The 15,110-nt window shown below is 46.2% G+C and overlaps 1 protein-coding gene and 1 long non-coding RNA gene across 3 annotated transcripts in view; one reads left to right on the forward strand and one right to left on the reverse strand.

The window, feature by feature from the left end:
- The window catches only part of KLF9 (Kruppel like factor 9), a 40,698-nt gene extending 38,850 nt beyond the window's left edge, over positions 1 to 1,848 (reverse strand). The window contains exon 1 of the mRNA XM_039352640.1: positions 437 to 1,848. Within this exon, the coding sequence (XP_039208574.1) occupies positions 437 to 953 (517 nt within the window). The 5' untranslated portion in view covers positions 954 to 1,848. The remainder of the gene's footprint in view (positions 1 to 436) is intronic.
- LOC120312235 overlaps positions 1,746 to 15,110 on the forward strand; it is a 33,353-nt gene continuing 19,988 nt past the window's right edge. The window contains exon 1 of one of the 2 annotated variants that reach the window (XR_005557828.1): positions 1,746 to 1,864. This is a non-coding gene — a long non-coding RNA (uncharacterized LOC120312235). The remainder of the gene's footprint in view (positions 1,865 to 15,110) is intronic. The other variant, XR_005557827.1, reaches the window with a different exon arrangement.

Raw genomic sequence — 15,110 nt, forward strand, 5'->3', positions numbered from 1 at the left:
GGACAGGAAAGATTCCCGGAGGGTGCCATCCACTCCAACACCCTCAGCTCCTCCATCCATCCTCGGCGTTTTGACGTGTCATTTGCAGTAACACCCCTGTGCAGCCTGCACCAGAGCGAGCTCCAGGAGGAGAGAAGGCTGGGCAGGGCAGGGCACGGGCAGGCAGGCAGGCAGGCAGGCAGGCAGGCAGGGAAGAGCGGCGCTAAGGCAACCGCGGCATTTTGAGGAGAGTTCAACTGAGGACAACCGACATACTTGAAGGAGGGGGAGGGAAAGCGAGCGGCTGCCGCGGGAAAAGAGCTCAGCCCGGCTCCCCTTCCTAGTACTAATCCCCGCCTTTAGCAAACAGGTCCGACTCGCGGGCGATCCCCGCCCGCCGGCGCCCATCCACCCCACTCCACCCCACCCCCCCGCGGGCGAGAGTGCCGCGGCTCACCTGTGTGCACTCGGTAGTGGGCTTTGAGGTGGGAGGACTTGCCGTACACTTTGCCACAGCCGCTGTAGGGGCACTTGTGTCTCTTTTCCGCGGCCAGCTTCCCTTTGGCCGGCCCTCCGCCGTGCAGGAGCGCCAAGGCGCCGGGCCCGCGGGCAGCCTCCTGGCCCTCGGCCGGGCTGTGGGAAGGGCTCGACCCCGATTCGGTGGTCACGTCGCTGTCGGAGCCGATGTCCTCGTCGGGGCTCTCCACGCTGTCGCTGCAGATGGAAGGGGCGGGGAGGGGTCTGTATTTGTTCAAGTCCAGCAAGCTCTTGGCGATGGTCACCAACGTGCAATAATCCTTCCAGGAGTCGCGGGGGTCGTTCATTTCCTTGGTCACGACGGCGGCGGCGGCTTCCTCCTCGGGCATCTTCAGGACCTCGGCTTCGCGGGTCACGTCCGGTTGTGCCACGGAGCGGTTGGAAATGGAGACCAAGCACTGGGCAGCCACGAAGTCCATGTAAGCCACCGCTGACATCTTGCAGGCGACCGTCGGTCCCCGAGGTAATAATAATTTAAGAGGGGGAGGGGGAGGGGCAGGGCGAGGGCCCCGGGGCAAAACTTCCTCCGCGCTGGCTGCCTGTGGCCGCCGCCGCCGCCGCCGCCGCCCTCTCGCCCTCCGAGGGCCGGGTGGGTAGGTGTGTCGAGCGCCGGGCGGCTGGTCGCCTTCCTTCAGGCTGCGGATCGCGGGTGGAGGTGGGGCGGGGTGGGGTGCCGTTGCAGCCAGGAGGGATCCACTGCCGGGGCTCGGCGTTTACATAACCACGACCGTCTGGGATTCCCAGCCAGGAGAAGCACCGCTAAGCCTACCTCTTGACCTCGGTCGCCGTCGTTTCCCGCGCCCCCTCTCCGCAGAACTCCGGATCGGTGAGGCGTCGCGCGTGGGTCGTGCACTCCCGGACCCGCTTCAGAGGCTAGACTGTGATAAGGCTCCCTTCTTCGGAAAACAGGGTCACGAGCGGTGGTTTCAAGTAATCCAAGTAGCACCAGCAGGGAGTTTTCCCTGTTCCTCTCCTCCTCCTCCTCCTTCTCCTCCTCCTCCTCCTCCCCCTCCTCCCCACCCCGCGAGGGGACGGAAAGCAGAAGAAAATCGGAAGGAGCTCGGGAAGAGCTCAGCAGTCCTCGCACCCGAGCCGCCGCCGCCGCCGCCGCGTTTGCTTCTCCGCCCCCGCTTCGCGAGGCTTTCCAGCGCATTCACACACTCCTCAGAAGGCGCGGTGCTGAAACAGCAGCCCAAGCGTGAGGACTCTACGCAGCAGCAGCAGCAGCAGCAGCGACTGAGGCTGGGTCTGCCCACTGACTGACTCACTCCCCCCTCGCCTACGGCTCTTCAATGTTCCAGCACAGCCCTGCTCAGGACCGATTTCGCAGAAGCCCATCACGCAAAAGGTTCTTCCAGCGAGCCCCCCCCCCCTCCGCCCCTGTACCCCCAATTGGTCAGCCGGGAGAGTGATTCAACTCTGTTTACCTTCTCCTCCTTCCACTCAGAAGGTCCCTTTTTGCATGAGGGGTGTGTCTACAGACGGGGACCTCGGCCAATCCGAAGGTTTCCTCCCGATGCCTCGTGCTACTCTCGACGCCTTGTAAGCCCCCACTTAAAAGGGCAACGAAGGGAAAGGCGGGAGAGTTTATCCCGGCGACACAGAGGCTGGGAAGCGCGGAGGAGAGCGCTTGCCGCCTCCGAATGGCTCGTCAGGCGGGGCTTCGGCCGTCCGGGGTGCGGGGACCCATCAGCCTCAACTCCAGCTCGCATCTTTTCCCTCTGGGACAAATTGCCGCGCGTTCAACTAGCCAGGACTATAAGGGCTTTCCGGCAGAAATCGGGTTAACTGCCTCACCGAAAGCCCTTATAGTCCCAGCAACCAGCTAACCAATCAAAAGTGCTTTGGCTGATGTCACTAACATTGGCTCCGCCAATGAAAAATACATTCCAAGCAGTCCTCACTTGTAAACTTAGGTCTGGGCATTAGTTGGGAAGAAGTGTTTTGAAAGTAAAATATAAACTTTTGTATAACTTTAGGAAGGGAGGGGAGAGGGATTGTGTAATTGCACTACTATCCCTATATTTAGTTCACACATCCCTTTGACAAGTATAGATTCTGAATAATCAAGTCACTGATTCAAAACAAAAAGAATCTAAGAATGGCAACATCCTTCTATGTTGTGGAATGATCAGTGTGGGAATAAATACAGGCTGTCCTTATGACCACAACTGACCCCAAAATTTCCGTTACTAAGCAATACATTTTTTAAGTGAATTTTGCTCCATTTTACAACATTAACGTTCTTCCCACTGTTTTAAGCTAATCACTGCAGCTATCAAATTAGTATCATGCTTGTTAAGTGGATTTGGCCTCACCATTGATTTTGCTTGTCAGATGGCCACAAAAGGGATCGCCCTGGGACACTGCAATCATTATAAATATATACCAGTTGCCAAGCATCCTAATTTTGATCACATGACCATATGGGGCTGTTGCAACAGTCAAATAATAAATGATCATAATTCACTTTTTTCAGGGTCATTGTAACTTTGAAGGGTCATATGCCTTGCCTTGAGAAAGCTGCCCCACCAAAATAATAATGCAAAAGGTAGGGCAAAAATTTAGAAGCTGGGAAGAAAACAGCTAGCCAAAAAGAGAAATGTTACAATTGTTTCTCTTGTTAGTATGAATAAGTGAACAGTTCAGGCCATTGATGAAGTTTCTTGTTATTTTTAAATCACTCAATCACTTCTCATTCTTTGCTACCCATCATAGATCTCTGGGATTATCTTTCAGTAAATGCTTCCTCAATTATCATCAACTCAGTGATAATATTTAATTATCTTGTTTCAGTTGCCTTTGATACTTACAAGCTACAGAGTCTTCTTTGGCCCTTCTATTATATGTCTAAAATGTTTAAACTTCAACTTCATTACTAGTGCTTTGAGGAGCAAATTGTGAGAACTAGATTACTGTATTAGTTAAAGTACCAGGCACTTGGAGATTATAAATGTTAGTCATAGCCCTAGGAAAGAGGCAATGGTGAACCACTTCTGAAAATCTTGCCAGGAAAACTACAGGGACTAGTTGCCAGGAGTCAAAAACGGACTCAAAGGCACACACACAGAGACACCCTATTGAATTATTTGTTCTTTTTATAGCCCAAGGTATTCTCCACAATTTCTCCAGCACAGCAATTCAGAAGCATACATTCTTCTTTTTGATAGCCCACCAGTCACAGCCATATGTTGCAACTGAAAAAACCATGGCCTTGACAATACATACCATGTTTGGCAGTTTGATGTATCTGCGATTCAGTATTTTGTATTGACTTGTCAAAGTCATTCTCTCTTGTATCAGATGTTTCTTTATCTCATGTCTATAGTCGTCATCCTGGTGAATTTTTGAGAGTAGAAAGGAACAGTCTACAACAACTTCATTTTCTTTCCTGCCTGTTTGCGCTGGGATGTATTGCTTGTTGACATATTCTTAGGTTGTTTTTTTTTATTGAGCAGGCTGTTTTTGCACCCTCTTCTTTCTTCTCAAACAACAGATTCCACAAGTCTTGCTTGCGCCCAGTCATTAAAATGCTATCATCAACATATTTGAGATTATTGACATTTTTCTGGCAGTGTAATGCCAACTTTTCTTTATTCTACTCCAGCATTTCTCCTAATATATTCTGCATATAAGTTAAATAAGTAAGTTGTCAACATCCAGTCTTGACACAGACTTTCTTCTGAATTATTCAGTATTTAATTGTTGCTTCCTAGTTATTCTTCAAATTCTTCAGTATGCAAATAAGGTGGCCAAGAATGTGTCCCTGTTTGTAAGGGTTATCTACTATTTGTTGTGGCCTACACAACCAAAAGCTTTTGTATGATCAACAAAATAACAATTGACATCTTCCAATAGAAGAGAATATATATAGCTTGGGGTTGAACTGTAGAGTCTTTGGTGCTCTGTGAGCTTGGTTGTTTGATTGCAGAAGCTTCACAACTGAGTAGTAACATCATAATCAGTGCCAGTGAGTTTGGGATTATCTACAGCAGCTTTCTCTGCCAGTGTAATTTGCCCTGCTATGTTAATACCAGACAAGCAAAAAACAATATTAATCAAGGAAATACCCCCTCCCCAACATTGGTGGGGCCAAACTTCACAATTGACTTATTTTTGGAGCTTCCTTTCTTTTTCCATTTTCCACTACTAATTAGCAAAGTTAATTTGAGTGCCTTTTCTATATCCAGTTCCTTCATCTGGAGGTTTGATGTCTGGATTACTAAATCTTGACCACTATCTTATCAAATTGTGAGATTAATTCAATTGTTGGTAGTTTGAACAATCTTTAGCACCGACTTTTTGGTATATTTAAACGAGTATATTTGGTATATTTAAACAAGTAATGCAATAATGTACTCTAATGGAAGGTATTATATTATTATATATGGTAGATATTTGAAAAAGTCACTGGAGAAAGTCATGGTGCATCCCGTCTTGTTGACACTTCCTATAGCATATAACAACATATAAGTCTATAATAACACCCATCATTCCCAATTAGCACAGCCAACTATCTGACAGAGCCATAAGACAGACATGTAATCTCTGGAGTGCCAGAGACAGATGTTTCTAAATTCCTCCTATTTTCTAGTACAGACGGTGCAAAAAGCCAAGTTGACTGAGAGGTAATGGATGTTTGGTTTCATGGCAATGGCATGAAGACCCCTGGAAGGGTCTTCCAAATGCCTAGAGAGGTCTGTTTAACCTTCCCTGAGAGTTCTTCCACTCTCAGAAATAATCTTTTCTGTTGAAAAAGAGAGACAAAGCCTTTCACTGTCAAGTGGGTATGTTGTCTCAGCTGCTGCTCCTGTCATATGAAAGGACCGTGTGGTTTTTACTAATTTGTTTTATGCGTTATTTATGTTTGTCTCTCTGTTAAATCTTGAGTGTTTTTAACCACCTTGGAAAGAATAAGAAATTAAATAATAAATAAATAAAGGAAAGGAAAGGAAAAGGAAAAGGAAAGGTACTTTGGTTCATAATAAACTAAGAAAAAGATCTCCACTTTGAACTATCCAAGTTTTTTCAGCTTAAATCTGAAGCAACTTGCCTGGCTAACCCAGCCAAAGGTATCTTAAACTAGGTTTAAGCTGGATTATTTCTGTTCTGCAGTTGCATTGTACAGAAGGGAAAAGAAATAAAATTATATCACGATTCATTGCTGATTACAGTTTGTCCCCAAGTGAACAAATGAGTGAAAAGCAGTGCACTTGTATCTCTGTGTTTTGCCTATTAGGGACAATGCATCTTGGCCTTCCTTGGCCATTAGTTGCTTGAATTCAGTCCAGCCATGAAAACAAATATAAGCTGGCAGTGGGCAATTCATTTTGTACTTTAGACTTCATTACAGTATATTTTTATGAGATAACAATTTCCCTTGAATTAGAATAGTGATCTCATGCTATAAAAGCTTGGGATGTTTTTTTTTTAAAGTAAAGATAGCTTCAGATATATAAATACTTTAGACACATGTGATTCTAATTTACAACATATTTAATGATTCCCGCAAGGTTATGTTAAATATGCTAACCTAGGAACCAGAATAACATACTTTTAAGAGCTGTAAAGGAGTTCAGAAAGCCTATTTTATTCACTGTTGACGTTTCCTAGACTACAGTACTGGCCTAATCATTCCTTGCCTGTCCCATTCTTTAATTCTTTAGCTATTATTTCTATTTTTTAATGTTTATCAAATGTACAGGTAATCCTCGACTTACAACAGTTCATTTAGTGGCCATTCAAAGTTACAATGGCACTGAAAAAAGTGACTTATGACCCTCGCAGCATTCCCCATGGTCACATGATCAAAATTCAGATGCTTGGCAACTGACTCATATTTATGGCAGTTGCAATATCCAGGGGTTATGTGATCACATTTTGCAGCCATCTGACATGCATAGTCAATGGGGAAGCTAGATTCACTAAACAACTTAAACAACTGTCGTGATTCACTTAACAACTGTGGCAAGAAAGGTCATAAAATGAGGCAGAATTCACTTAACTATCTCGCTTAGCAACATAAATTTTGGGCTCAATTGCAGTTGTAAGTTGAGAACTACCTGTAAAGATCTCTGTCTGAATACAAGATTGGCAATTGTGTTTCTTCTAGTAATTATTTGGGATTTTGTGTGAGTCATGAAACCATGATATATAAATATTTGTTCAACTAGCCACAATTGAACCATTCTGGACATTCACAGAATGGTTATAGGGTAGCATGAGTGACAAAAAGATGAGGATCCGTATTGCAAATCAGCATTTTATATAACATTTCAGAAGCATACAGTTTATATGTTAACTTTGGCAAACACCAACAGTATCTGAGATTTCATATATCCATTTGTATAACAGTTAAAAACTGTGTTCCTCAATATGCATTATTCATTGTATTCTTCTATGTTTCTCAATAACCATTGTTTCTCTTTCTTTATAGATGAGAGTTAATAATTAATTGAAACTTTCCCACATTAATTCCATTGGGATGTTCCATATTCAAAGTTTTGTCTTGTGCTTTACCTTCCTATAGACACATCTTATATTGCACCTTCCCATGTGTTTATATCTTGGAATTACATGAATAGGCAGCATACTTATAAATGTGAACAAACAAATAACTATAACCTTGTATAATTTATTAGAAAGTTTTAAAACTTTATTTTAAGTCCAAATCCTAAAGTTGTCACAAGCTAGTGTGCAAACAGTAAAAGATGAATAATAATAAGTGCAGTACTCCTATCTATCGTCCATCTATCATCCTTCCGAAATCTGATGGTCTATCTTGATATCCCCTCAATAACTTCAAACACTTCTGTATCCTTAATAGAAATCTATGGAAGTTCCATGCTTGTCTTCAAGCTCCCTGACACACGTGTGTGCATACACACACATGTGTGTGCGTGCGCACACACACACACCAAAAGAGAAGTATTGTGGTTTAATTTAGTAGGATAAAGAACCAAGGGTCCTAGTAAGGAGGCAAAAAGGAAACATCCATATGATAAATATAATTATCTATATAAAAATATTTTAATTATTGAGTTTATTGTTACATCTGGACCATACTGCAGTATAACATATTATCTTTCCAGTTTTAGAGCATGAAGATCTTTCAGAAATACTGTAGAATTGAAGCTGTTATTGATTAATATGCACATATTTATTTTATAAGAAATCTCACTTACTTCCCCTTATATGGGCATATTATAATGATCTACACACCTATCTGGAAGTGAGGTCCACTGAATTCTCTCAGAATTTCTGAATAGATAAAACTATTCTGGAAGATTATGGCCTCATAACCACTTATCTGTAAGTTCAGATATGACATGCACTGATATTTTTTTTCTTTCAGAGCATTTTTAGACTCTATTAAGACTTACAAATCTTATAAGCAGTTTCATGATCTGCTTATATAGATAATTTATACATTTGCATATGCTATAAATATGTTTCTCATATTGTTAATGAAGTTGGCATGCAAAATGCTTAGCAGTGGTTTTCTTGATCATTTTTAAAGCAACTTTTTAAAGCTGATGAAACTGGCCTGTCATTTTAAGGTAAGATGTTATTAGGAAAGTGAATGAAATAATATTTAGATAGTTGATCAGTTTTGTGGCCTATCTCTTAACCAGGACCATTTCCTGACTCTCGATTTACGGCATTATCCAACCATTGCTGTGCCTATACAACAAAAAATAAAGACAGCTTTGGAATACCTGAGCGATATTATGGGACACTACAAAAAGGGAAGAGATAGCTCAATGAAGTAAGAAACAACCACAGAAGGGTCCCTGTTACAGCTGCTCCAAATTTCCTTTTCCTTTTATCTATGTAGTCTGGTCATTTTCCCTCCAGATGTAAGCTGATATTTGACTAGGCAAAACTATGGCAAAACTAAAAAGTTTAGAGTTTGGGAAAGGCTGAGATAATGCCTGATTTACATGCCTGATGATCTATTTTATTACAAGATAAAACTAGGATACTAACAAGTTTTAGCTATGTATTTAATTGTTAATGGTCTATTTCTTTCTGTTTAATAATACATGTACCCAGAATGTCCAAAGCTGGTCTCCCAAGGCACTCCTGAGATAGACTGTTTGTTTAAAAAGACTAATCTGATCTATTTACAGGAACAAAAGCTACCTATGGAAAGGCAGAACAAACCATTCTCTACTCTGTTTGCCTAGTTACTGCTTCCTCCATGAAGGAAAGCCTCCAGCGCAAAGGTTATGAGGGTAAAAGATGGGTAAGGTCTGTTGCCTAACTATCAGAAGAACATTCCAAAACAATTGGGTGGGTGGGGAAGAACAGAATACCCCCTCCAGGAGAAGATAAAGAGGGAATTGATATTAATGTTAATGGTGAGGCAAAGCAGATAAGAAAGCTACATTTTCAGGATTTAGTAGGCTTCCTGTAAATGCATTTGTTTTTTTTTTTTTTTTTTAAAGATACCCTACCCTCCAAAATTTGCAAAACAACAGAACAGTTGAAGTTGTTCTCTGCCTTGCAGGGAGATCAATTCTCTTTTGGAAGGGAAGCAAGGAAGGCAGTTTTGTGCTGCTTGCATGCTAGGAAAGTGACTGGGTTTATAATCTTCCCAGGTAACACCCAGCATTCCTGATGTGTCCCCCAACATAACTTTGTTTACATAAGTTTTTTGACTATTCAATGCAGAGCGAATGTTGGTGGGGCCACACCAACAGACTGCACTGCAGGCTGCAGATGTACGTGCATCCAAGCCACATGCTGTTCAGGCAAAAGTACAGACATCGCCCTTTTAAAGCTGTTCTGCAGGCGGCAGAAGGGAGGAGGAGAAGGAGAAGGAGTGGAGTTCATCTGAGGACACAGTCCCAGTTCTCAGAAATCCCTTCGCTGCTGGAACATCGAGCTCCCTTTACTGCAGTTGAACAAACTGCCCTAGATTGGGGGCTGGTGAGCCCGCCCCCAGCTTGTGCATGAAGCTCAGGGCGTCCATACCCACGTGAGCTGCACTGAAATTAGCACCTCCACCTCCGAGACAGACAGAAACGGATAGAAGAGGGAGCTGGATGGGGAGGAAAGGGGAGAGCAGCCCAGTGGCAGCTAAGGTAGCTGCGTGACATCTGGCCTAAGGCCCCGGTACTTTCATCCAGTGGAAATGCTGGGTTGCGTTCTCCCCTTTTCGGCTTCAGGGCCGAAGGTGGGTCTTTCATACGTCCTGGCGCGCGCGTTTGTACTTTTCAGTGGCAAATACGTGCGAACAGCCTGCGAAATTGGCGCGAGGTAAATCGGCTGCCCGCCACCTTGCACCGCGCCCTTCCCGCTCTCGCTGCGAGGGCAGCTTCTATGAAATGCAAATGTTTGGGAAGCGGCTGGTGCAACAAGGTATTTTGAGGTAGCCGACTCCACCCTTTTACACGCACGCACACCCTTGCGATGGTGGTGGTGGAAGACATTCGGTCACTCCGAGCGCGCGGGCTCAATAAAATAAGGGAGCGAATCTAAAGCCATGTCTATTTATAAATAGAAGGGTTAGACCCCGGAGGAATTAACCCCAGGGGTTCTTCTGGCTTTTTTTTTTTTTTTTAAAAAAAAAAACCCTCCCCCTGCATCGCCCTCCATTGTGGCACGCGTGTACTCAAACGACACATTTGCAATTATCTGTATACTGTGGAGCTTCCCTCCCCCCTAGCTCTGATTCAGATGGGTGCATTTCCTGAAGAGGGTGTGTTGTGTAGTGTAGTGTGTGTGTGTGTGTTAATAATGTGTTCCATCTCCTCCCCCGCCCCCTCTCCTTTTCTTGCCTTCCCTCCTCCCCTTCTCGCTCAAATATTGTATGTAAAAGCCTCTCCGTCCTTTCTCTGTCCGGCCACGTCCCGGGTGGTTGCCTCTGTTAGTCTCCCCTTTTCCTTTCTGGAGGTGATCTAAAGCGCGCCACATCAACCCTGCTCGTGCAGGCACCCTCCCACGCCCACTGGCCCCTTTCCAAAGGGGACCTTCAGGATCCGAGTCCGGGCGTGCTCGGGGACCCTTGTTCTAGCAAAGTGCTGTGGGGGCTCGTCGGGCGGGGTGACTTTGGTGACCAGAGATTGTTGAGCAGCGCCCAGAATGAAAAATGTCTGTAGAGAAACGCGGGTTCTGGCAAGAAACAGGTTGTTCTGGCAAACGATAATCTTCGCCTCAGCCTTTGAGGGCCACGCCCCCTCCTCGCATTATTTTAGATCTCCCCCTGCGCGGCGTGACATCAACGATCTCGACCCCCACCCCATTGCTCCTACTTGTCCCTTCCATTCCTCCCCCGGCGTTTCGCTTCCATTCCGGCCGCCCACCACTTCCCTTGCCGCCTGTCACACCCCTCCTTTCCGCCCCTCCACTCCCGCCTCGCAGCCGCGGCGGTGGCGGCGGCAGTCGCCTCCTTCCTCTCCTTAGCTCGCCGCCTCTCTCCGTCTCCTCCCCGTTTCACCTCAAATAACCCTCCGTTCTCTCCTCGCCGTCCTCCCTCCCTCCGCCTCGCAGCCTCCCGCATGCCTCCATGTTGTACACATGGAAAGAGCGCGCTCGCCGGCTCGGCTTTGCCCGCAGCCTGCCGCACCCCTCAAGCCCACGGCCCCCGCGCGGGGGGCTGTCAGGAGAGGGAGCGCCCAAGGCTTACGGAGGCTAGGACGCCATCCTCCGCCGCCGCCTCCCCCGCATTTCCCAGTTTCTCCCCGGCCGCCGCCCCTCCGAAGCAATCGTGTGCCTGGCACTGGCGGGGGCACCACATTCAATCCCCGCCTCAAGGGCAGCGCGGGCGAGGGGGCAGCCTCCCTCTGCCCTCCCCCCCAACCGGATGCAAAAGCGCCTTCCGAAAGCAGAGCGAGCCAGGGGGGGGGAAGAGGCGAGGGGCGCCGCAGCTGTTGCTTCCCCCTCCCCCGGAAGCCGCGGCTGGCATTGCTGGCGCTTCAGTGTTTACTTTCGCTCTTCCCTCGCTGGGCAGCCCCGAGCGCCAAACGTGCGCAGCCGGCAGTCATGAGATTTCCCTGGAAAGGGTGTCGCCGCGGTTGTGGACTATTTACGTGGGAAGGGTTACGCCAGAGCTGGGTGAAATCCAGCGCGCGCGGCGGGGAGGGGAGGGAAGGAGAGCGAGCGAGCGAGCGAGCGAGGGAGGCTTCGTGGTGGTTTCAGATTACACGGCCCGCTTTTGTGGGAATTTCTTCAGTCGCACGCAGGGCTCCCGCCGCTTTTGCTCGGCTCCGCGCTGGCTCGCGCGCGCCAGCCAGCGGGGGCGCCCGACGAACACAGTCCCTTCCCCTCGAGTTCCCCGGCTGGGGACCCTCCTCCCTCCTCCCAGAAGGGAAGGGCCGTGGGCATCGCGTGGCGGCTGCCGGACGCCCCTTCTCGGGAAGGAGGAATGTCTCTTCGTTCCAGCACATCAAAGCTGCATAGAACATGAGGAATCTACCTCAGCCACGTAGCGAACATTCCGCAGAACAGGCTGTGCAGCAGCACCCGCGTCCCTTATCTTTTGACATTTCCCCAAAAGATGCAGCCGAGCGCGCTGCTCCTACCGGCCTCCCCGCTGGAGCACCGACGGAGGCTGCTCTTCTGGGGGGGGGGGGGGGCGATAGTGAGCCGTGAGCCAAGATCGCCTTCCAGCCAGAATCCCTACCTCGGGGATCTTGTTTGTTTACCCACTCAAGGACTGAAGGGAATTCGAGCTGAAGTGAAGCTATGATTTGGTTGCTGTTATTTGGGCTTGGTGCATTTTTTATGTTTTTTTTTTTTTTTTTTTTACAAAGGGCCTGCTTAACATGCAGCGGTCCCTCTTCAGTTTGTTTCCTTTTAGTTTTCACCAGCCACAGGCTGAGAGATCAGAAACATGGGATTACTTCGGATCTAAAGTAACTTTTTTAAAGGAGGATGTTGTAAACAAAGTACTCTAAATACTTTCTTGATTCTAATCTAGTCAGTTTGAAATGGTAACTTAAAAAGGGGAAGGCTTGCTAGATTTTCATAATTTGTTCAGATTTCCCAGTATCGGGTTTGCATTACTTCACCTCTCCATTGCTTCTTAAGGACTATCTTAGTTTGTTTGATTAATTGATTGATAGTCTGTACTTCCTCTAGGAGTTCAAGATGATGTGCAGAGTTCTCCCATTTCAGTTTCCACCATAATCAGAATCCCCAGAGACAGATTTGTGCTAAATTAGCCAGAAACTGAATTTCTAGAGCTTAGGGTGGTCTTGAGATGGGCTCAATATATTCCAGCCCCTTAACCATAACACCACAATGACTTTACAGGTAATCCATACGGAATGACTATCTCATTTAGTGAGAGTTACAATGGTGCTAAAAAAAGACCCCTTAGCATCAGTCCTTGTATTTACATCCTTTGCAGCATCTCTGCCATTATTTTCACTTGCTTGCGTACCCTGTACCAAGATGTCCTCAAAGAGAAACAGTCCAAGTTCAGCAAAAGGAAGTAGCAAGAAGCAAACAAAAAGGGAAGTAAAATCATAAAAACAATTGAGGTCACGTGATTTTCAGTTAGTGACCACTTTGCTTAATGACTTGCTGGTCTCAGTTGTGGTCACTACACAAGGACTGCCTCTACTTGCTTGACAAAGAAATATATTTGGGACATGCTGGTTCTGAGCCCGGTACCTGATGCCACCAGATGAACAATACTGTATTATATAATGGTGAGATATCCTTGCTTAGTTTGGATGCAGAAAATCTCAGCTCTGTTTTGGAGCTCCTTGAGGTTTTTTTGGCAAGTTACTTAAAGTAACTCTATCCATACGTAGGCCAATGACAGAGCATTTTCTAAAGTCATGCAGTGTTCATTGGTCGAATATATTAGTGCAACAGTCCCATCCTTTCTGGCATCAAGGACCTTTTTCAGAAGAAAAATGGTCTTCTATAGACGGGCTAAATGGTTGTGGTTTCATGTGCAATCTAGATTTCACGCATCCAGGCCCGGAGGTTGGGGACCCTTGTATTAGAGCAGGGGTGTCAAACTCAATTTCACTGAGGGCCGCATCAGCATTGCGATTGCCCTGGGGGGGGGCAGGTGGGTGTGGCCAGAGTGGGCGCAGCCTAATGGGTGGGTGTGGATGGAGTGGGTGTGGCCTACTGGGTGGGTGTGGCCAGTTCTATATCATTCGCATCAAGGGTGCCTATGGAGGCCTGGGCAGGAGTGGGACAGATCTGAGAGTCTCTGGCAGAAGGGGGTGGGACCGGGGCAAGTGCTAAGGCATGGTCAACTGGGGCAAGTGCCAAGATGGCGACCACAAAATTGTACATTGGCTCCCGGCTGGCCTGGGCCAGGGCCAAGGCAGTGGGGGCCTTTCCCTCGCTGTTTCCAGGATGGCTTCATGGACCATATGAAACCACTTCGTGGGCCGCATCCGGCGCCCGGGCCTTGTGTTTGACATGTCTGTATTAGAGGATCTGAGAACAGGCTCTATATAAAGTTAGAGATGGGGAATGCTGAACAATGTCACAAGTTCCACTGTAGTGGTTGAAGTGATAACTAGAGATTGCCAGTGTATGACCCAATGATATCCTTTTGAAGAAAAAGAAGATCCACATATGCCAAAAATAAATAGTATCCATCAGAGGATAATCTAGAATAGAATTCACCAAACCAGTGTTGGGTTTGGAATTCCCAGAATTACCAGCTGAAAGTACCTGAGAATTATGGGAAATCTGGTCCTAGTGTGTATGGAGGGCACCAGGAGCATACTGTATTACCCTACTTAATTTTAGAAGATATTTTGCAAGTGGGGTTGCGGACACACATTCATTACTCATGTCTTATGCTATGTTTTCTTTAGATGCCCTCCAGGTGCCTGGGCAATTCACCAGCTACTATGAGGATTCTGAGAATTCTGGGACACAAATTTAGAGGGGTACTGGGCTGGGTCGGGGGGGAGGGAAGAATGATAAAAGTAATTTCATTGCATTCAGAAGCATCCACAATGACTTGGGTTGGGGGGAGACTCTGGCCAATTGGGATGATGGGTACAAGTGCATGATTAAATCCCCCCCCCTTTGAACATATAATACATCAACATATACATGTAGAAAGGGGTGGGGCTTTGACCCCATGTAAGCTCAAGCAGCTTGGACATCCACCTCATTGTGAATATCTCTTAAGTGCATTCGTGCAAACATGCAGCCTAAATTCCTCATACTGAAAAGGAAAGCAGAACTTCTGATTAGTGATGCCAAATAAAAATGACACTTTCTTCACTAAACAGTTCAATAACAAATAGGACTGAAATGTTAAGGGTGAAAATGTTCCTTAACTGACATTTTACCCATAAACATCGATTCCTCATTCCTTCATCCACAATTGAAGATAAATATATTGTTACACATCTTGCAAAAAGAATTTCTCTATCTGGACAAAATGGGAAACTATGGTTAATTAGAGAGGTTGTGTTTTTTTTTTTTTACTTTAATCATGCAAAGAAAAAAAAATGAAGGAACTACAGGCAGTCCTCGGCTTACAACCAAACTGAACCTAAAATTTCCATTTCTGAGCAAGTGAGACAGCTGTTAAATGATTTTTGCCCCATTTTATGGCCTTTTTGCCACAGCTGTTAGGCGAATCCCTGCAATTGTTA

The sequence above is a fragment of the Crotalus tigris genome, unplaced genomic scaffold, assembly GCF_016545835.1.
Source record: "Crotalus tigris isolate CLP2741 ecotype Arizona unplaced genomic scaffold, ASM1654583v1 scf7180000018464.579312, whole genome shotgun sequence".
Lineage (NCBI taxonomy): Eukaryota > Metazoa > Chordata > Lepidosauria > Squamata > Viperidae > Crotalus > Crotalus tigris.